This window comes from Cherax quadricarinatus, chromosome 33 (genome assembly GCF_038502225.1).
Source record: "Cherax quadricarinatus isolate ZL_2023a chromosome 33, ASM3850222v1, whole genome shotgun sequence".
In the NCBI taxonomy this organism is placed as follows: Eukaryota; Metazoa; Arthropoda; class Malacostraca; order Decapoda; family Parastacidae; genus Cherax; species Cherax quadricarinatus.
Window position 1 is genome coordinate 11,512,188 of NC_091324.1, and position 24,519 is coordinate 11,536,706.

Genomic DNA, 24,519 nt, shown 5'->3' on the forward strand with positions numbered 1-24,519 from the left:
TTTAAATATGTCATAGTGTTTGCTTACGTGTCTTTCTAAACCAACAAAACACATTTACCTATGTCTGTGTACAATATTTATATAAGCAGGTATATGCATTATAGGTAGTAGGTTGGTAGACAGCAACCGCCCAGGGAGGTACTACCGTCCTGCCAAGTGAGTGTAAAACGAAAGCCTGTAATTGTTTTACATGATGGTAGGATTGCTGGTGTCCTTTTTTCTGTCTCATGAACATGCAAGATTTCAGGTACGTCTTGCTACTTCTACTTACACTTAGGTCACACTACACATACATGTACAAGCACATATATACACACCCCTCTGGGTTTTCTTCTATTTTCTTTCTAGTTCTTATTCTTGTTTATTTCCTCTTATCTCCATGGGGAAGTGGAACAGAATTCTTCCTCCGTAAGCCATGCGTGTTGTAAGAGGCAACTAAAATGCCGGGAGCAAGGGGCTAGTAACCTCTTCTCCTGTATATATTACTAAATGTAAAAGGAGAAACTTTCGTTTTTCCTTTTGGGCCACCCCGCCTCGGTGGGATACGGCCGGTGTGTTGAAAGAAAGAAGAAGGTATATGCATACAGTATATGTATGGAAAGATAAATGGTTGTGTATACAACATCTGCATACAGTATTCATAAATAAATATTGTATGAAGGAGGATAGTTGGATACATTATGGTTAATAGATAACATGTTCAATATAAGAGTTGTATTAAAACTTTCAAAAAGAAGTAAATACAGCACTGGCATGCAGGCAAATTACTTTTCTTCCCCTTTGTCATTTAAGCCACTCACCTTAGCAATGACATCGTAGTGAATATCACATGGAGCACAGCGGTTAAAGATGGGTTGCCAATGCACATCAATCTCATTGAAACACTGGAAGCTGACATCAGATGAGCACTTCAACACTTGATCACTCACAAACAGCACAAATTCACGGAAGGTTGGTATGCTCGCATCTAGTGCTATCTCGCGGGAGTCATTTTGAGCAAGCAATGCCCCTTTTATTGTTTGGTGGTATCTATATGCTGAAGTTTCTTTTGTTGATAAAGTGTCAAATGCCTTTGAACTCAGAACATTATTTACACTTGCATTTTTTAGCTCTGATACTAAATTTTGTATTTTATTTGAGAATTTGCTGATGCTTAAGGTGATATCATTATCAGACATACTAATATTTCTTTGATGCACTCGGTATTTTGAAATCATTCTCATTTGCAGATCTTTCTTGTATTTTTCTGGCATTTTGTCTCTGTATGCAGATACTAACCTGAAAGCATGAAGGAAAAATACCTTAGCACAAAATGGATAAATTTCCACTTTTTGAGATTAAAATTCAATAAATATATACTATAGTACAAGTACTGTAATGAGAAAATTTATAATGCAGTTGGTCATAAAATAAAAGTAATTTTAAAAGTGTAGGCACTGACTAGCTTCTATCTGATCCTGATGATATATTCTTTACAATTATCACATCTGAACACTGCACTGGGCAACTCTCTTGTGCCAAGAGGCAAGAAATGGCTGGTTTCTCGAAATGGTGAAGTAAGCTTTAATGTCTACTGCACCTATATTACCTTGTGAAGGGATGGCGGACCACAGTGAAGGTGATGGGCAGGTGCTGCATCTCCTGGGCAGCATCCTTGGATGGCAAGGCTGGAAAGGCCTGATTGGCTGCTTCATGAATCTCGTATGGTGTCATGTTTGATATCTCCACACCTGCCCACTCTAGCAGGTGTCCCAGCCAGCTAGTGGTGCCTGTCTGAAAACACCAAACCATTATTCATTTCTGTAAAATACCCAGTAAACTATATTAAGTAAAATTTAATCCTGTAATGCATTAGATAAAGATGTACATTGGCTTACACCAGGGATATACTAATGAAAGGAAGATCAGCAGTTTCAAGGCCAGTCAATGTGTCTACATATATTGGTAATTAAACATTTATGATTTTTTTTTTACGAAGAATTCCCATGAAGAAGTTCGTTGATGCAAGTGTGAGTCTCATGGTGCAAAGAATTTGACTCATCCTCTTGTTCCTTGAACATGATTGCCTCACACTAGCTCAGGTGCTGTATGAACCATATGGGTTTAGCACTTTGCCTTTAATAATAATAATAATAGCATGGAAGCTTTTTGGGGCTTTTGGCATGTACACTCAACCACTGTATTTCTTTTGTACAACTATGTATCATGTCCAAATAATAATAAATAAATAAATAAATAAAAAAAGAAGGGAATGTGTTCAGATATTTGGGAGTAGACTTGTCAGCAGATGGGTTTACGAAGGACAAGGTTAACCACAGAATTGATGAAGGGAAAAATGTGAGTGGTGCATTGAGGTATCTGTGGAGACAAAAAGAAAACGTTATCCATGGAGGCAAAGAAAGGAATGTATGAAAGTTCAGTGGTACTAACACTCTTATATGGGTGTGGAGCATGGGTTGTAAATCCTACAGCAAGCAAGAAGCTGGAGACAGTGTAGATGTTATGTCTAAGGGCAATGTGTGGTGAAAATACTATGCATAGAATTTGTAGTGTGGACATTAGGAGGTGTAGAGTTACTAAAAGTAATTTTCATAGGGCTGAAGAGGGGTTGTTGAGGTGGTTTGGTCATTGAGAGAGAATGGAGCAAAATAGGATGACATGGAAAGTGAATAAATCTGTAGTGGAGGGGAGGGGGGGTAGGAGTCATCCTAGGAAAGGATGGAGAGAGGGGGGTAAAAGAGGTTTTGTGTTCAAGGAGACTGGACATGTAGCAGGCACGTGTGAGCGTATTAGATAGGAGTGAATGGAGATGAATGGTTTTTGGGACTGACGAGCTGCTGGAATGTGAGCAGAGTAATATTTCATGAAGGGATTCAGGGAAACTGGTTAGCCAGACTCGAGTCCTGGTCGTGGAAAGTACAATGCCTGCACTCTAAAGGAGGGGTTTAGGATATTGGCTATTTGGAGTGACATCTAAACTGTTGTATTTGAGTGCCTCTGCAAAAACAAAATATGTGGGAATGATTCTGAAAGTGCTGAATGATGGCGAGTCTTTCTTTTTTTGGGTCACCCTGCCTCGGTGGGAGATTGCCGATGTGTTAAAAAATATTATTAATAATAATATACAATCTATTATTGCTACATTAAATTGATTCCAATTTTATTCCGATAGCTTCTAATAAAAAATGGAATATAAATGTATGAGTATAGCTCAGAATATTTAATAAACTTGTCCTTACCTTGGCATTCCTGCAGTAAGCAAGATGGTGTTGGGTATCATATGTGAATTTATTTAGAAAGGAAAACCTCTTTAAAGATAAGTAGTGCTGTTGGCAAACTCTCTTGACACGTGCTAGACGCTTTGTCATTACAGACCCCCAGGCACTCTCCAGAACACTCAGCTGCAACAAGATATCAAGTTAATTAATTTTTTACAGGCAGGACTACAAAGAGACCTGGACAGGCTGAACACATGGTCCAGCAACTGGCTTCTCAAATTCAACCCTGCCAAATGCAAAATCATGAAGATTGGGGAAGGGCAAAGAAGACTGCAGAGAGAGTATAGGCTAGCTGCAAACCTCACTAAAGGAGAAAGATCTTGGGGTGACCATAACACTGAGCACGTCTCCGGAGGCACACATCAACCAGATAACTGCTGCAGCACATGGGCGCCTGGCAAACCTGAGAATAGCGTTCTCATACCTTAGTAAGGAATCGTTCAAGGCACTGTACACTGTGTACGTCAGGCCCATACTGGAGTATGCAGCACCAGTTTGGAACCCACACCTGGTCAAGCATGCCAAGAAATTAGAGAAAGTACAAATGTTTTCTTTTTCTGTCTCATAAACACGCTAGATAACAGGGATATCTTGCTACTCCTACTTACACTTTGGTCACACTTCACAAACACGCACATGCATATATATATACATACATCTAGGTTTTTCTCCTTTTTCTAAATAGCTCTTGTTCTTCTTTATTTCTTCTATTGTCCATGGGGAAGTGGAAAAGAATCTTTCCTCCGTAAGCCATGCGTGTCGTATGAGGCGACTAAAATGCCGGGAGCAATGGGCTAGTAACCCCTTCTCCTGTAGACACTTACTAAAAAAGAGAAGAAGAAAAACTTTATAAAACTGGGATGCTTAAATGTGCGTGGATGTAGTGCGGATGACAAGAAACAGATGATTGCTGATGTTATGAATGAAAAGAAGTTGGATGTCCTGGCCCTAAGCGAAACAAAGCTGAAGGGGGTAGGAGAGTTTCAGTGGGGGGGAAATAAATGGGATTAAATCTGGAGTATCTGAGAGAGTTAGAGCAAAGGAAGGGGTAGCAGTAATGTTAAATGATCAGTTATGGAAGGAGAAAAGAGAATATGAATGTGTAAATTCAAGAATTATGTGGATTAAAGTAAAGGTTGGATGCAAGAAGTGGGTCATAATAAGCGTGTATGCACCTGGAGAAGAGAGGAATGCAGAGGAGAGAGAGAGATTTTGGGAGATGTTAAGTGAATGTATAGGAGCCTTTGAACCAAGTGAGAGAGTAATTGTGGTAGGGGACCTGAATGCTAAAGTAGGAGAAACTTTTAGAGAGGGTGTGGTAGGTAAGTTTGGGGTGCCAGGTGTAAATGATAATGGGAGCCCTTTGATTGAACTTTGTATAGAAAGGGGTTTAGTTATAGGTAATACATATTTTAAGAAAAAGAGGATAAATAAGTATACAAGATATGATGTAGGGCGAAATGACAGTAGTTTGTTGGATTATGTATTGGTAGATAAAAGACTGTTGAGTAGACTTCAGGATGTACATGTTTATAGAGGGGCCACAGATATATCAGATCACTTTCTAGTTGTAGCTACACTGAGAGTAAAAGGTAGATGGGATACAAGGAGAATAGAAGCATCAGGGAAGAGAGAGGTGAAGGTTTATAAACTAAAAGAGGAGGCAGTTAGGGTAAGATATAAACAGCTATTGGAGGATAGATGGGCTAATGAGAGCATAGGCAATGGGGTCGAAGAGGTATGGGGTAGGTTTAAAAATGTAGTGTTAGAGTGTTCAGCAGAAGTTTGTGGTTACAGGAAAGTGGGTGCGGGAGGGAAGAGGAGCGATTGGTGGAATGATGATGTAAAGAGAGTAGTAAGGGAGAAAAAGTTAGCATATGAGAAGTTTTTACAAAGTAGAAGTGATGCAAGGAGGGAAGAGTATATGGAGAAAAAGAGAGAGGTTAAGAGAGTGGTGAAGCAATGTAAAAAGAGAGCAAATGAGAGAGTGGGTGAGATGTTATCAACAAATTTTGTTGAAAATAAGAAAAAGTTTTGGAGTGAGATTAACAAGTTAAGAAAGCCTAGAGAACAAATGGATTTGTCAGTTAAAAATAGGAGAGGAGAGTTATTAAATGGAGAGTTAGAGGTATTGGGAAGATGGAGGGAATATTTTGAGGAATTGTTAAATGTTGATGAAGATAGGGAAGCTGTGATTTCGTGTATAGGGCAAGGAGGAATAACATCTTGTAGGAGTGAGGAAGAGCCAGTTGTGAGTGTGGGGGGAGTTCGTGAGGCAGTAGGTAAAATGAAAGGGGGTAAGGCAGCCGGGATTGATGGGATAAAGATAGAAATGTTAAAAGCAGGTGGGGATATAGTTTTGGAGTGGTTGGTGCAATTATTTAATAAATGTATGGAAGAGGGTAAGGTACCTAGAGATTGGCAGAGAGCATGCATAGTTCCTTTGTATAAAGGCAAAGGGGATAAAAGAGAGTGCAAAAATTATAGGGGGATAAGTCTGCTGAGTATACCTGGTAAAGTGTATGGTAGAGTTATTATTGAAAGAATTAAGAGTAAGACGGAGAATAGGATAGCAGATGAACAAGGAGGCTTTAGGAAAGGTAGGGGGTGTGTGGACCAGGTGTTTACAGTGAAACATATAAGTGAACAGTATTTAGATAAGGCTAAAGAGGTCTTTGTGGCATTTATGGATTTGGAAAAGGCGTATGACAGGGTGGATAGGGGGGCAATGTGGCAGATGTTGCAAGTGTATGGTGTAGGAGGTAGGTTACTGAAAGCAGTGAAGAGTTTTTACGAGGACAGTGAGGCTCAAGTTAGAGTATGTAGGAAAGAGGGAAATTATTTCCCAGTAAAAGTAGGCCTTAGACAAGGATGTGTGATGTCACCGTGGTTGTTTAATATATTTATAGATGGGGTTGTAAGAGAAGTAAATGCGAGGGTCTTGACAAGAGGCGTTGAGTTAAAAGATAAAGAATCACACACAAAGTGGGAGTTGTCACAGCTGCTCTTTGCTGATGACGCTGTGCTCTTGGGAGATTCTGAAGAGAAGTTGCAGAGATTGGTGGATGAATTTGGTAGGGTGTGCAAAAGAAGAAAATTAAAGGTGAATACAGGAAAGAGTAAGGTTATGAGGATAACAAAAAGATTAGGTGATGAAAGATTGAATATCAGATTGGAGGGAGAGAGTATGGAGGTGAATGTATTCAGATATTTGGGAGTGGACGTGTCAGCGGATGGGTCTATGAAAGATGAGGTGAATCATAGAATTGATGAGGGAAAAAGAGTGAGTGGTGCACTTAGGAGTCTGTGGAGACAAAGAACTTTGTCCTTGGAGGCAAAGAGGGGAATGTATGAGAGTATAGTTTTACCAACGCTCTTATATGGGTGTGAAGCATGGGTGATGAATGTTGCAGCGAGGAGAAGGCTGGAGGCAGTGGAGATGTCATGTCTGAGGGCAATGTGTGGTGTGAATATAATGCAGAGAATTCGTAGTTTGGAAGTTAGAAGGATGTGCGGGATTACCAAAACTGTTGTCCAGAGGGCTGAGGAAGGGTTGTTGAGGTGGTTCGGACATGTAGAGAGAATGGAGCGAAACAGAATGACTTCAAGAGTGTATCAGTCTGTAGTGGAAGGAAGGCGGGGTAGGGGTCGGCCTAGGAAAGGTTGGAGAGAGGGGGTAAAGGAGGTTTTGTGTGCGAGGGGCTTGGACTTCCAGCAGGTATGCATGAGCGTGTTTGATAGGAGTGAATGGAGACAAATGGTTTTTAATACTTGACGTGCTGTTGGAGTGTGAGCAAAGTAACATTTATGAAGGGGTTCAGGGAAACCGGCAGGCCGGACTTGAGTCCTGGAGATGGGAAGTACAGTGCCTGCACTCTGAAGGAGGGGTGTTTATGTTGCAGTTTAAAAACTGTAGTGTAAAGCACCCTTCTGGCAAGACAGTAATGGAGTGAAAGATGGTGAAAGTTTTTCTTTTTCGGGCCACCCTGCCTTGGTGGGAATCGGCCAGTGTGATAATAATAAAAAATACAAATGTTTTCAACAAGGCTAGTTCCAGAACTCTGGGGAATGTCCTACGAAGAAAGGTTGAGGAAGGGGAGACATGATAACAACATACAAAATAATGCGTGGAATAGACAAGGTAGACAGACAGGATGTTCCAGAGAGGGGACACAGAAACAAGGGGTCACAATTGGAAGCTGAAGACTCAGATGAGTCACAGGGATGTTAGGAAGTACTTCTTCAGTCACAGAGTCTTCAGGAAGTGGAATAGCCTAGCAAGTGATGTAGTGAAGGCAGGAACCATACATAGCTTTAAGACGAGGTATGACAAAGCTCAGGAAGCAGAGAGAGAGGACGTAATAGCGATCGGTGAAGAGGCGGGGCCAGGAGCTGAGTTTCGACCCCTGCAACCACAATTAGGTGATTACAGCCATACTGCCCCACAACCTACAATTTAGAGGAGTACATGGAATCTTTTTCATCTTGTACAAAATGCATTTGGGGCAGGAGCTGGACTAGCACTTGTGATGGAGTGAGAAATTCTCTGTACTGTTACTTTTATAGGGGAGCACTAAACCCACAAGGGGTCACGAAACAAATGAGGGAATGGGAGGCAATCGGGTTTTTTGAAAAGAAGGGTAGGACAGGTCCAATTCATTGGAGCTAAATTCTCTCACTGGCATTAAGGAACAATGAACATATATACAATAGACCGTTGGCTAACATGTGATCTGATAACGCAATTTTGCTCTAACACGGTTGCAAATTTGTGGTACATTTTTTGTGAACATACCATAAATATCAGTTTACACAATGGAGTTCATGAAAAAAAACAGTGTTTATTATTTTCATATTTGCCATCAAGCGTTTAAAATTTCTTCCAATGTACCCCGTGGCCTGGACGGTGCCCCATGGCCTGGTGGTTAAAGCTCTTGCTTCACATGGTGAGGATCTGATTCGATTCCCAGAGAGGGTAGAAACATTGGGTGTGTTTCTTTACACCAGTTATCTATGCTCACCCATTAATAAACTGCGTACCTGGAAGTTAGTCGACTGGTGTGGGTCGCATCTTGGGACAAAACTGACCTAATTTGCCCGAAATGCTCTGCATAACAAGTGACTTTCTATGTAATTACTATACTGACATCAATGACATACTACTATATTATAGTAATATGTCAGTGCCTGCACTCTGAAGGAGGGGTGTTAATGTTGCAGTTTAAAAACTGTAGTGTAAAGCACCCTTCTGGCAAGACAGTGATGGAGTGAATGATGGTGAAAGTTTTTCTTTTTCGGGCCACCCTGCCTTGGTGGGAATCGGCCAGTGTGATAATAATAAAATAAATAAGATGTCATTGATGTCAGCTAGGCCTGTATACCATGTACTTGTAATAAATATATTATTATTATTGTTATTATTATTATCCTCTTCAAGGGGGGCTCCTTGGCGTGGTGAAGAGGCTCTTGGTCTGAGGAATTAGACCTGTCGGTCTCCTTCCTCAGACCGAGCCTAATTACCCCCCAATCCCCCCTTCCCTATCCCATCCTCCCCTTTTCCCTTTCCTCCTCCCCCTCCCCACCCCTCCCTTTTGCCCTTCCTCTTTTTGGCCTTTGGGATTTTTCCCACAGGCGCGCTAGTTCCCAGGTAGGGGAAAGGGTACCAGGGTCCATCCCATTCCGTTGAGGTTCTTGGCAGTGGCGTAGTTTGCCGTGGAATCTGGATCGCCTGGGGATGTCCCGATCCCTCTCCAGTATCCCGGAGAGTGGCTTTGGGTGTCTTTCGGGCGACGGGTGTATCTCTGGAAGCCACCTTTCGGATTCCGGGGGTGGTGGCTGAAGGAGGTATGCTTTGTGGCGGATATCCGGCCGCCCTCTCTTTTGTCCACCGAGGTAGCTCGGCAGATATGAGGTTGCTATCCCGGATTGCTAGTTTACTGGCATGATGGGTAGGGTATGGCACGGGTTCTATGCTGCATCTACGCTACTTGCGGTGCTGAGGTCCTCTTGGGCGCGGAGGGAGATTTCTGGCCCTTTCATTCCTCCTAGGAACTATCCCTCCCCAGTCCCCCCTTTTTTTTTTTATTCTCTTTTTTTATTTTTATTTTCTTTTCTTCTTTCTTTTTTTTCTTAAAAACAAAAAGAAAGAAGTAACCTAACCATGGCAGCCCTAGTCCATGAACCTAATTCCCCCGGCCCCTTCTTGATACCTCACCCCGTTCTGACCCCGCCTCGTCTTTGGACCACTCTTCAGACACTCCTCATGCCTCTGTACCTCTTGCCGGTGCTGTTTCCTCACCCGCTTCAGGTACTGAGGTCTCGACTGACTCCTTTGATTTATCTGACCTCCGCTCTCCTTTGACTATGCTTCCGGCCTCTCCCTCTATGGTGCAGCAATTTTCGAATCGCCGGCCCATTCCGCATCGGACCAATTCTGGTCCCACGCCCATACGCCAACGACAGTTACCTGCTGATGATACTTCTCCACCTTCTCGTTCTTCTCAGAAAAGATCAACACGTCCTGCACTCCCTTTCCACGCTCAGTTTCAGACTGCACAATGGACTAAATTCTTCACTTTACGACCGACTTCCTCTACCGCCTATCTTTCCGACCACAGTATTGGCAAGGCACTCCTACGCCATGTTGGTAAAGATATTTCTTTTCATGCTCTTAAGAGCGGTACGCGCATCATCACTGTACAGAATGCTACCCAAGCTCATGATCTTTCTCTTCTTTCCCATATAGATACTGTTCCTGTCACTATTGAAAAACATCATTCCCTCAATTCTTGTAGTGGTACCGTCATTCTGCCCCATACCATAGTTCAACAAAATTTCCAGACATGTGGCAATGACATTCTTGAACAGCTGGAACTCCAAGATCTCCCAATCCTCAAGGTAATCACTTATGTTCTTCCTGCCCGCGGGCGGAGACAATACCCTAGCAATGTGGCTCGTTTAACTTTTGACAGCCGTGAACTCCCATCCTCAGTTTATGTGGCAGGACATCGGTTACAAGTTTGAAAGGTGATCCCTACACCGCAGCAGTGTAGAAATTGCTGGCGATTTGGCCATCCAGCTAAATATTGCAGATCCATAGCCGAATGCCCAGTCTGTGGTGCCGATGACCATTCTAATACGTCTTGCAATCGACCTCCCTCTTGCCTTAATTGTCATGAGGCTCACCCTTTGTACTCTCGCCATTGCCAAGTCTACTTAAATGAGCGGGAAATCCGCTACCTCAAAGAGGCAGAAGGTCTCCCTTATGCCATGGCAGTTTCTCATCTCTGCCTCCGAGGGAGACTACCTCGTGTTTCTTATTCCCGTGTTTCAAAACATCCCCCCACTTCTGGGGTCCCATCTTCTGCAGCCTCCTCTGTGGTTACCTCCCCCACAGTCTCTACTGTATCTAATTCTTTTGCTGTCCTAGGCTCAGACGTCCCTACTTCAACGCCTCAGTCTGTTCACGCTTATTCGTGTTCTCCCTCACAAGCCTCAGTATCGACGAGACCTCGTACGACACCTCCTCCCAATTGTCCCTCTACTTCTCAGAAGTCAAAAAAAGGTCCTTTAACCCCTCCTTCCCTACTTCCACCTCCTCATTTTACCTTCCCTGTCTCTGTACCGGGTTCTTCCCCTCTCACTGGCTCTGTTACAAGTGTAGAGGTTCACCCTCCTCCTCGTACTATACCTACCTCCCCTGTTCCCTCCCAGGTTTCTTCCTCTTCTGCCACCTCCCAGGTTTCTGCCTCTTCTGCCCCCTTCCACGCTTCTTCTCCAGTTCCCTCCACCCTTTTGCCCCCCCTACCTTGGTACAGTCCATTACCGTTCCAATCTTTACTCATCCTCCCCCTACCATCTCCCATACGACGTCTCTGAATTCCGAAACACTTGAAGCAATCTCTGAATATATTGCAGAGACCAAACCATCAATGGACACTGATCCACCCTCTGTTCCTTCTCTCTCCTCTCCTCCATCTGCACAACTCCTTTCTTCACAGCGCACCGTTCCTTCGCTGCTTGAACGTTTTCCACTGCCTCCTCATGTGGACTTTTCTAACCCCTCTAGTCCGTAGGAACCCTTATCTGCGGATTTCAAGTATCTTTATCATTGCCAATCATGGTCTATTTACAGTGGAATATACGCGGCCTCAGGGGTAATCGGGGTGAGCTTCAGATGTTACTCTCCCAGTTTTCCCCTGTTGGTGTTTGCTTACAGGAACCAAAATTACACTCTGCTGTTATCTCTCCCATCTCAGGCTATAATTTATTGTATTCGTCAGATCCTTTTCCTGATGGGACCTTTAATGAAAGTGCCCTTCTTCTACGCAATGATATTCCGTACCATCAGCTATTTGTTCGTACTTCGCTGCATTACACAGCAGCCCGTATCCACTTGCATAGGTGGTATACGCTCTGTTCTTTATATCTCTCTCCTTCTCGGGCATTATCTATTCCAGATATTGCCTTTCTTGTTTCGTCATTACCGCCACCGATTCTGTTACTTGGCGATTTTAATGCCCATCATTTCCTCTGGGGGGCCTCACTGTGATTCCTGTGACATTCAGTTAGAGGCTTTTCTTGCCACCCACCCCCTCCATGTTTTAAATACAGGTACTCACACCCATTTTGATCCTCGGACTCACACTCTCTCTTGCATCGAACTCTCAGTCTGCTCTTCCTCCGCCGCATTAGACTTCACTTGGTCTGTTCTCCCGGACTTACATGACAGCGATCATTTCCCAATCATTCTTACTTCCCCTTCATATTCACCACCTCTTCGCATCCCACGCTGGCAATTTGATCAGGCAAATTGGAACCTTTACTCACACCTAACTGTTTTTAGAGAGGTTCCTTCTTTATCCTCCATTGATGAGCTTTTACACCTCTTCTCGTCCTCCGTTTTAACCGCCGCTTCTAATTGTATACCCCAAACTTCGGGCAGGCATTCTCAGAAATGCGTGCCTTGGTGGTCTCCTGCTTGTGCTCGTGCAGTACGTTTAAAATGCGCTGCATGGGGCAGGTACTGGTACAATAGAACCAAGGAGAGACTTCTTGATTTTAAGCAGAAGCGTGCGATTGCTCGCCGTGTCATCCGTGACGTTAAACGCACTTGCTGGCGAGATTATGTCTCCACCATCACCTCTGCTTCCTCTATGAGTGCAGTCTGGAAAAAAGTACGAAAACTGAGTGGTAAATATTCTCCTGACCCGGCTCCTGTTCTGCGGGTTGCCGGTGTTGATATAGCAAACCCACTAGATGTTGCCAATGAAATTGGCAATCATCTGGTCCGTATTTCTCAGAGACTCCATCTATGCCCCTCGTTTCTTTCCTCAAAGTCTGCCAGAGAGTTAGCACCCTTGGACTTTTCTTCTCTCAGAGAAGAACAGTATAATGTGCCTTTTACACTTCAAGAACTGGAGGCAACACTCTCAGCTTGCCGATCATCGGCAGCTGGGCCCGACGACATTCACATTCGTATGCTACATTTACATCAGTCAGCCCTTGCAGTCCTATTATGCCTTTACAATCTTATTTGGTCACAAGGAGTTCTTCCACAGCTATGGAAATCTGCCATTGTTCTCCCTTTCCGCAAACCAGGCACTACGGGACATGAAGCCTCTCACTATCGTCCAATTGCTCTTACCAGTGCAGTTTGCAAAGTGATGGAACGCCTGGTAAATAGACGTTTAGTGTGGTATTTAGAGACACACAACAGTCTCTCCACTCGTCAATATGCCTTTCGTAAGGGACGTTCTACCATAGACCCCTTACTACGCTTGGATACGTATGTTCGTAATGCCTTTGCGAATAACCACTCAGTTATTGCCATATTTTTTGACCTTGAGAAGGCATATGACACAACTTGGAGGTATAATATTTTAGCCCAAGCCCACTCAGGCCTTCGAAGCAATCTACCATCCTTACTTAAGAACTTTTTAACTGACAGGCATTTCCGTGTTCGGGTTAATAATGTGCTCTCCCCGGACTTTATCCAAGCTGAAGGTGTCCCCCAGGGATGTGTTCTGAGCACAACACTTTTTCTCCTTGCTATTAATGATTTGGCCTCTAGTCTTCCATCACATATTTGGTCATCACTCTATGTTGATGACTTCGCTATTGCCTATGCAGGCGCTGACTGTCGCCTCATTACAGTTTCTCTCCAGCATGCAGTTGACCGTGTTTGCAATTGGGCCACTGCACATGGGTTTAAATTTTCCAGCACTAAAACCCACCAAATTACTTTCACTAGACGCTCTGTCATCTCCGATCATCCTTTGTACCTCTATGGCTCCCGTATCCCTGAATGTGATACAGTCAAGTTTCTGGGCCTCCTCTTTGACCGTAGGTTATCCTGGAAACCTCACATTACCTCTCTGAAGGCAACTTGTCACAGCCGGATGAACCTTCTTAAAACCCTTGCTCATCTTTCTTGGGGAGCTGATCGTCGAACCCTCCTTTGCCTACATTCCACCCTCATTTTATCGAAACTTAATTATGGTGACCAGATCTATTCAGCGGCATCTCTTGCTACTCTCTCTAGCCTTAACCCCATTCATCACCAAGGATTACGTTTATGCCTTGGTGCTTTTCGCTCTTCCCCTGTCGAGAGCCTCTATGCAGAAGCGAACGTTCCATCCTTATCCGATCGCCGTGATGCCCATTGCCTTTGCTACTATGTACGCTCTCATGATCTCCGCAATCCTTCCATTTATAGAATGGTCACTGATATTAGTAGACATTCTTTATTTGTTTGCCGCCCCTGTTTACTCTGTCCCTTCTCTCTTCGCCTTCATTCGCTCTTGTCTTCTCTTCAATTACCACCTTTCTATGTTCATGTAGCATCTCAATTTTCCCTACCCCCCTGGGAAGTCCCAGTGCTTTTTTCATATACGTCCAATCCCATACCGTGTTAATGAATTGATTTTTGATCTTTTCATCATCCCATCTCGTCTCTGGATAGTAATCATGGCACCAAGAGCGATTCTGGAAGTGCAAACTATTATTATAATCAAGGGGAAGCGCTAAACCCGTAGGATTATACAGCACCTGGCGGAAGGATGTGGAAGGCATTCAGGCTTAATTCGGGGAACTGGAGCACAGATCCAATTCCCTAAATCAAGAGCCCCTCACCAACTTCAAGAAACCTTCCCTGAGGGGCTGGAAGTGCAAAGAATAAGCATGAAAGTCTTGACTTTTCAAACAAAACCGAGAAATCTGATAAGCTTAAAAGTGGTGCGCGTTTGACTGAGATGGCATGATCTTATTTCCAAGATGAGGCATCAGTTAGGAAGAGTCAGGCAAAGTTACGAGCTTGTGCAGTGACTAACCCAGGTTATGATCTGAAAAGAATGACAAATATGTGTATTCCCACCCATGCAGTTCCCCCACGGCCACACACGCCTACAGCTATACCATTCCTCCATGACCACATTTCCCCCACTGCCTCAAGACCACAGCTTGCCCAGCCCCATGCCATGCCCTCACCCATACCATTTCACTACGACCTGACGACCACACACTTGATTATTCATCCTAACACGCTGTCCACATACCTAATGACTCAGTCACCTGTCACCTATCACTCATTACTGCCTATACCACCAGCCACACACCCATCATCCGCATCAACATGCACATCGGGCCAACGACAACCACACCACTACAGAAATCAGTATTAGAACTCACCACATAATACAGGATATAAATAACCACTATTTAAACCTAAAAGATGAATGATCACGTTGACCCCGATCTAAACCTCCATAATCTAACACACAATTAAAACTTATTGGAAAGTAACTGCCTTTATTACACAGCATCACAAGCCAGCACTATCCTGAACACTGCTCAAAGTCTATCAGTTCTTAACTGCGACATCAGGTCCTTAAGCAAACACTATGATAACCTCCTGGCACTCCTTGAGTCACTAAAGACACCCTTTTCCTGCATTATTCTTACTGAGACCTGGCTTAAGCAGGACACAATAGATATCTACCCACTACCAGGATACACAGCAATCCACAACTGCAGACCATATTAAGTTGGGGGTGGTACTGCAATCTATTACTCTAATCAACTATCTTGTATTAGCACCAATTGTTTTAGTGATGAATATGGGGAATACATTTTTGCTAATTTTACTGTAAAAAACCTCAAGATGCCTACAACAATCGGTGCCATTTACCGGATACCCCACACAAACATCCCAAACTTCAGTGAGAATCTAAAGGCACTACTAACAAACGGACAAATGAACAAGCACCACCTTCTCTTAGCTGGAGACTTCAATATCAACCTTGGCCTACCAGATGATCCGACTGTAACTGATTTCATCAACAATATGAACAACACACTTCTCATACCAACAATAACTAAACCAACTAGCCCCCCTTAAATCAGGAATAATCACAGACAGCATTACTGACCACTACCCAACCTTCCTCAACAAACATTAGTAAGCCACCACTCGAATACAACAAAGTTTCATTTAGACTCCATGACGAGGCCTCAATAAGGAATTTCACAGCAGACCTAGAGACTGCTGACTGGCCTACAATTCTCCAATGCCAATGGTATTGACGACTGGACAGACATTTTTCTTAACAAAATGCTTAGACTATACAACATTGTCCTATAAAAACGAAACAGATCACGAATAAACGGCTCGGTTGTCCATGGCTAACCAGCAGCATTCTGAAATCCACTGATAAGAAACACCAATATGAAAAGCAATATAGACAGGGCTTAATACACAAAGATATTCTTAAACACTATTCATCATTTCTCACCAAAGTAATAAAGAAAGCCAAACAACTGTACTTGTGGAAAATTACATTTATCTGAATGTAACTCATTATGTACATACCAGTAAATAACAAAGATAATTAATATTTATCAGAGTTACATAGACAAGTAGGAATTCGGGACACCTAGGTCACAAAAAATGTCCCCCTTCGATACCTACCACTGTCATATCCACAAGTTGCTCTAGACCTATTAATTACAAATGAAATATACATCACCAGGAATTCTGGTAAATATATAAATTTGTGGACTGTATATTAAAAATAATAAATGATTATATATATACACATATACATAACAGAAGGAAAATATCTTAATATCACTCACCCATTTGACTGGAGATTAATGTGTCATGTACAGGACCCCCCCCCCCTTTTGCCTACATTTATGAAAAATTTACTGGCCAGAATTTAAACATAAATTAGACAGCTTATCTGAGGATCCTGGAGTTGTCCTGTCCTGTCGCCCGATACTCAAATAATGCAGGAATGCACATCCAACAATTTCGGCTCCTATTTGAGAGGTGTCAGCCCAATTTTAACCTCTAGAGCACGAAAATTCTTCCGATTTCACTAACTTTCTGTTGACCAGTTCAAACAGCAATGGCGAGTGTCTTATGCGCAGGTGCAGCTTCTTCCCATTTTCGATAACATAATTTTTATTATATACAATATAGGCCATCTATTTACCTATAAATTACCGTACTTCCAGAAAATATACAGTATTTTCCACACTGCGGCCAGGCGGAGGTCGTTGCTAAACGACTCAAATTGCTGATTTGGAAACGGTGGAGGACCTGGGTACATATAGGATCTGGCATCCACATGGCGACATATTACACAAGATTTAATCACCCTTTTTACACTTTGCCGTCCATGTGGAATCCAGAAAGTTTCCCTGATACAATTTAAGGTATCTTGTACCCCACCATGCATTACATTTTTATGGGCATTTAGAACAATTAAATTTGTTAGATGATGAGTTTTGGGCAGTAAGATAGGGTGTTTAGCATAATCACCCAATTCAGCATTTTGTAACCTACCTCTGCACCTAATTACATTGTTCTCTAAATACAACCCCAATTTCTCTATTATGGAACCTTTCACAATTTTTCTTTCCATCATCAATTTAATCTCATTTCCATAGAGTTCTTCTTGTACCCTCTTTATCCAGTATTCAAGAGGATGTGAAAACTTATATGAGATATTCATCTTGTTTAGAAATTTAAACACCAACTTAGTTACATTGATTAGTTTGGGTAAAGAAGAATACCTATTTATATCAATGGCTAAAGAAGGACAAACTATTGGAGCGGTGGTCACAGTAATTTCAACAGGAGCAAATTACGCCTTTTGTACAGGCCAATTAGCTTTATTTACCAACCAGCTCGGTCCTTTAAACAATGATACAGCATTTACAAATTTAGCATAAAGTAAACCTCGAGACAAGAAATCAGCTGGATTTCTCCTCACCAGGTATATGATTAAATGTTAACATATGCTGACCCAAGCTATTGTACTTCTCTTGCATCTGATTAATTTCAGCGACTCTGTTTTGTAAGTACACAATTTTACTGTTTCCATTATGAATCCATTGTAAAGATACCTCATGATCAGACTAAATTAGTGTCGCTAATATTTATCTCCTGCAACTTATTTCTTATATAATTAGCTTATTTGACACCTACATAAATGGCTGTTAATTCAAAATGAGGCAAGGTACGTGATTTAATTGGAGACACTTTAGCCTTAGACATAACAAGAGAAATAACACTATTACATTGAAGGTAAGCAACTGCTCCATATGCCAATTTTGTAGCATCACAAAAAATGTGGAGTACATTTTTCCCATTTGGATTGGCCACCTGGCATGGGAACTCCAACATTGGAATTTTTTCATAATCACCAATTAATTCATCCCACCTGTTAATGAATTCCTCAGGTAGAATTTCATCCCAAGCACATTTAAGTTTCCATGCTTCCTGTATTAATAATTTCCCTCTTATAGTAAGGGGTGACACTAAACCTAGTGGATCAAAACATTAACAAATCTCTCTCAGTATCCCAAGTTAATCCCAATACATTACTACATTTTGGCACTTCATCTCTAGGGTAATCTTTAATTATTTTGTCCTTTAATTTGGACGAATTACTATTCCATTCCCTCAGAGGCATATTTGCACTTTGCATTATTTTATTAGCCTCTCCATAAGTCATTAACAGTTTCATTCAGTTGACGTCACACCCAGGAAATTGTCCACATAAAATTGTTTGCTCATTACTTTACTCAATGGACTTCCCATACGTTTAAGGTGTGCATTTATCGTTGCTTGAAGTAGGAACGGATTGGATGTAGCACCAAATAATACACTCCTAAAGCGAAAGGTTTTCAGAGGGCTAAGTGGGTCACTAGGATTCTCAGGCCATAAGAAGCGGGTACAATCCCGGTCAGCCTCTTGTAAACCCACTCTTAGGAAAGCTTTACTTATGTCAGCCGTAAAGGCGTAATTCTTCACCCTGAAATTTGATATCTCCTAATTTTTCCGTCAAAGACGGACCTGTCATCAGTCATTTAAACTAGGTACATTTTTGTTACTCTTGGCACTACAATTAAACACAATTCTCAGAGGAGTGGTCTTAGAATCCTTCTTCACTCTGTGATGTGGCAAATAGTGACCATAAATTTTGGCTTGCTCAGGAGGTACCTCTTCTATAAATTTATTAATTAACTGCTCAGCAATTATATCATTATAGGCAGTTAACAATTCTGGTGTCTTACTCAGTTCGCGGAGCCGAGCCTTTAACTGTCCATATGCCATTCTGCAATTAGTGGGCAATTCTGGATGGTTCAGTTTCCATGAAGTCGCACCCAGTATTGTCCAGATTCAAATTTTACATCTCTCAGGTATTGCTCCTGAGTAAAAGAATCGTCTGGACTTTCTTCATTTACATTTGTTCCAATGCTGTCTAATTCCCACAATTTATGCACTGGCTCAACACCATCCTCTATAGAAGAATTATACTGGGGCAAGATTTCATGAGTAAGACGCACAGTTACTGTATTTGTAGTTTCCTCTAGTCATGAATTATTATTACGAGGAATCCTACCATACAATACATGGCCTCCTGCAGTCTTCAAAAGGGTGACACCACATTTCTTTACCATACCCTTTACAAAGGAGGCATAATAGTCACTACCTATCAAAATATTTATTGGGCCTACAGAATCATCACTTACACCAGAAGGTGCTAAATTTACATTATGTGAGAGTCTTTCTGTAGCTTTACTAAGCCCTACTGTAGATATTTTCTCTTTAAGTCTATGTACAATTACTGCATTAACACGTTTTTTCTCATTGCCCAACCTGACAGTTACATAAACAGTGTCATACAATTGAGACCTTTTATCCGAGAGAAAACCAGATAATTTTAAAGTTGTGGGATCTCCCATCTGTACTTTCATACCATCAAGACATTTACGTTTTATGAAAGTACGCTGGGATCCCTGGTCCAATAATGCATTTACATTTTTTTTATTTATGCCTTTTATCATCAATTTTTACCTGTAACACAGGTAAGGCTACTTCAGCAAAACCATCATTATTAATATTAGCAGCAATTTTTACATTAGCCACTGTTGTGTCAGGATTGTCAACATTATCATTATCATCAACATTATCATATAGACCTTTACACATGACTATATGGTGTCTTCCTTTGTGACATTGATAACAGTTGTTTAATTTGGCATGACAATCCTTTACATTGTGATTACCTAAACACCTGATACATCTGTCAAGTTCCTCCAATCTTTCAACTTTATCATTCCATGAATTGTATGCACTGCAATTCTTAGAAAAATGAGTACCCTTGCAGAAAAGACAATCTCTCTTTTCTTTGACTGGTTTCTTATTAACTGGGCTACTCTTAGGAGGGTACTTATTCTTCTTACCTTGTGGAGAATCATTATTTCTGATTCCTGCTACTTGATATGCACCTATGCAACTATTTTTAGGAAATGAATTTTGATTATTAGCATTGGGGTAATTTTTCCCTTTGTGAAACTTGACAGATACCTCAGAATTATTATGTGTTGCATCTTTAAAATGAGTTGGTTGGCTGGTCTGCAACTGAACAATTAATTCTTGCAGACCTAGTCTTATTTCCTCCAGACCAAAATAACCCTTGTGATATTTGTTTGAGATCCATTCAAGTGTTTTATAGTTTAATTTATTCTGTGCAATGGCACTCAATAACCAATCTGATTCCTTCAGATTATATTTATTACTTAAAGTTTTGAGAGTGCTCTCCAGTTTAACTCTAAACTGCTGTAAACCTTTGTAAGTGTGATCTGGAGATTTTAAATTAACAATGATATTCACTAGATCCAACCTACTTTGTTCTATATTACCATAAGTGACCTTCAACAAGTCAACTGCTTCCTTGTAAGAGTCATCTACATTGGGAAAGGCTTGTATGAGTATGTGAGCATCTCCTCTTACCTGTCCTTTGAGGTAAAATAATTTAGTTACACAGGCTAGGTCACTCCTGTCATGCACAGCAGCTTTAAAAATTGACCAAAACTCCTCCCAGTTTTCTCCAGGATTAAATACAGGTAAACATAATTCTGGGAGTTTTGGCAAAGACATCTTATTTGTTGGAGCAGACTGATTAACTGCCTGGTTTACACATTTTAATTTATTCAAGGCCTGACTTTTACAAGAATCTTTTCCTCTAATTCATAATACTGATTAATCATAAGGTCTACTTCAGTCTCATCTACACAGTTTACTAACAAATCTCCTTCATATTTGTTGTAATATAATTTGTATGAATCATATCTTTTCCCTAAAGCATCTAAATACAATTTTAAATCATCAATATTCACAGTTTCTTGATTCATTAATTCCAAACATTTATTGTATGCTTTTCTAACATGCCTTTTTCTAGCTTGCAGTGATGCTTTTTTTGCTCTATATTCCATATGTTTGTCTTCTACATTAATTTCCTCATTTTCAGCCATGATGCAATGTATTAAATTCAACTTAATTAATAACACTGATTACAACTTACAACACTGATACAATTTACCTTTGAATAAAAAATAACTACTTGAGCTTAGTAATTACATGTAAGAAAATTATAATATAAATTTTAAATACACATTAATAATGTTAGCTACACTTGAGCTTAGTAAGTACACATGTAAGAAAATTATATAAATTTTAAATGTACATTAATACAAACCTTTAGCCAGATATGGCTCATCAAAATTAATATTATACAAATTAATATAAATCCTTGCCAGAATTTGGCATAGCAAAATTAATATTATACACATTAATAATTAGCTACACTTAGCTTATCTATTACACATACACTGATATAAATCTTGGCCAGACTTGTCTTATCAAATTAATATTATACAAATTAATATAAATCCTTGCCAGAATTTGGCATAGCAAAATTAATATTATACACATTAATATAATCTTCAGTCATACTTGACTTGGCTTATCAATTACACATACACTGATATAAATCTTGGCCAGAATTGTCTTATCAAATTAATATTGTAATAATTATAATCCACTACACATTAAGTAAATTTGTGAACTTAACATCCACCTCCTTCTGTCATTTCACATATAATTATTAAGTAATTAACTAATTAATGACTTCACTAATTACCTCCAGTTCAAGAAGGACCAACGGGCAAATTAAATGTGGAAAATTACATTTATCTGACTGTAACTCATTATGTACATACCAGTAAATAACAAAGATAATTATTATTTATCAGAGTTACATAGACAAGTAGGAATTTGGGACACCTAGGTCACAAAAAATGTCCCCCTTCGATACCTACCACTGTCATATCCACAAGTTGCTCTAGACCTATTAATTACAAATGAAATATACATCACCAGGAATTCTGGTAAATATATAAATTTGTGGACTGTATATTAAAAATAATAAATTATATATATATACACATATACATAACAGAAGGAAAATATCTTAATATCACTCACCAATTTGACTGGAGATTAATGTGTCATGTACAGGACCCTCCCCCCCTTTTGCCTACATTTATGAAAAATTTACTGGCCAGAACTTAAACATAAATTAGACAGCTTATCTGAGGATCTTGGAGTTGTCCTGTCCTGTCGCCTGATACTCAAATTATGCAGGAATGCACATCCAACAATTTTGGCTCCTATTTGAGAGGTGTCAGCCCAATTTTAACCTCTAGAGCACGAAAATTTTTCCGATTTCACTAACTTTCTGTTGACCAGTTCAAACAGCAATGGCAAGTGTCTTCTGCGCAGGCGCAGCTTCTTCCCATTTTCGATAAAAAATTTTATTATATACAATACAGGCCATCTATTTACCTATAAATTACTGTACTTCCGGAAAATATACAGTATTTTCCACAGTACTACTCCAGCAGATTCACTGACACAAGCGATATAAAAAAGACCTGGAGAACACTTTCCCAGATTCTGGAGACCCACAAACTGAAAAAAAAAAAGAATATTGTCCTAACTAAACCTCATGAAACACCACTGCATCCCACTGATACAGCTAACAAGATAAACGACTTCTTCTCCAACATAGGATCTAATCTTGCTAGTAAAATCCCACGTACCAATGCCCGTGCCGGGGACTACCTAGATGGGAATTTCCCAAATTCCTTCTATCTTGTACCAACTGAGCACGCGGAAGTCACCTCGATCATAAAGTCACTTAAAAATAACTTGGGGAATCTGTCTCACATCTCACCATTATTGTACAAGCGAGCAGCCCATGTCCTTTCGCATGCTATTACATTACTTTTTAACAAGTCACTAGAAACTAGCACTTTCCCTACACTACTCAAGACAGCAAGGGTTACACCAATACATACAGGTGGTGACCCTACAGATGTAAACAACTATAGGCCAATATCAAACTTACCATTGCTATCCAAAATCTTCGAGAAACAAGTGCACAGGAGACTATTCATTATTAACGTCACAAAACATACTCAACCCCTGCCAATTTTGATTCAGGAAAAATAAAAGCACTAATGATGCAATTATGAAAATGCTAGACCTGCTTTACACAGGACTGGAAAATAAGGAATATCCGCTAGGAATTTTTACTGACCTAAGAAAAGCGTTTGACACAGTTGACCACGGCATCCTACTCCACAAACTTGACCACTATGGTATAAGAGGCCATGCGCTTGCATATTTCAAATCCTACCTTTCTAATAGGTATCAGTATGTCACCATTAAAGACACAGCCTCATCAATACGGCCACTTGATACTGGAGTTCTGCAGGGAAGTGTCCTTGGACTCCTGCTCTTCCTCATTTACATCAATGATCTTCCAAACATATCCCAACACCTGAAACCCATTCTCTTTGCTGACGACACAACTTATGTCATCTCCCACCCTAATCTTGCCACCCTCAACACCATTGTTAACGAGGAGCTGCTCAAAATATCAACTTGGATGACAGCCAATAAACTTACACTTAACACTGACAAAACATACTACATTATGTTTGGTAGCAGAGCAGGTGTTGCGCAACTTAACATTAAGATAGACAACACTCTAATTGCCAGACATAATGAGGGCAAATTACTTGGCCTATACCTCGACAACAACCTAAATTTCTGCACCCATATCCAACACATAACAAAAAAAGTATCCAAAACGGTGGGGATCCTCTCCAAGATACGATACTACATGCCGCAAACTGCCCTTCTCACACTATACCATTCACTTATATATCCATACCTCACCTATGCTATCTGTGCTCGGGGTTCAACTGTAGCAACACACCTAAAGCCAATAACCCAACAAAAAGCCGCAGTAAGAATAATCACTAAATCCCATCCCTGGCAACACCCCCCCCCCACTCTTCATAGATCTAAACTTACTCCCTGTTCAGAACATCCACTTACTACTGTGCAATCTATATCTACAGGACCTTAAATTCCAATATTAACCTTGACCTAAAACGCTTTCTTGATAGTTGTGACAGGATCCACAGGCATAACACCAGACACAAACATCTCTATGACATTCCCTGTGTCCGACTAAACCTTTACAAAAATTCAATGTATTTCAAAGGACCTAAAATCTGGAACACCCTACCTGAAAACTCTAGAACTGCAGACACACTCATCACTTTCAAAACTACAGTTAGAAAACATCTTATCTCCCTGATACACCCCGACAACTAACTACATGATAACCACCTGGTGGTTCACAATTACACTCATTCACCCACTGACTATAAACACAGAAATACTAATCTTAATCTTAAAATAATGAATCCTAACTAATCATAAGTTTGCCTATGATACTCCAGTATACACACTTTGTATTGTGCCAAAACAAAAGCATTCACATTGCTAAACTCACAAATTATAATGTAG

At 40.7% G+C, this 24,519-nt stretch overlaps 1 protein-coding gene across 1 annotated transcript in view; it reads right to left on the reverse strand.

Annotated features, from left to right (window-relative positions):
- The window catches only part of LOC128693879 (carbohydrate sulfotransferase 11), a 52,985-nt gene that overhangs the window by 4,874 nt on the left and 23,592 nt on the right, over window positions 1-24,519 (reverse strand). The window contains exons 2-4 of the mRNA XM_053783743.2: window positions 3,240-3,401; window positions 1,589-1,773; window positions 801-1,278 (exon numbers count right to left, since the gene is read on the reverse strand). Of these exons, the coding sequence (XP_053639718.2) occupies window positions 801-1,278; window positions 1,589-1,773; window positions 3,240-3,401 (825 nt within the window). The remainder of the gene's footprint in view (window positions 1-800; window positions 1,279-1,588; window positions 1,774-3,239; window positions 3,402-24,519) is intronic.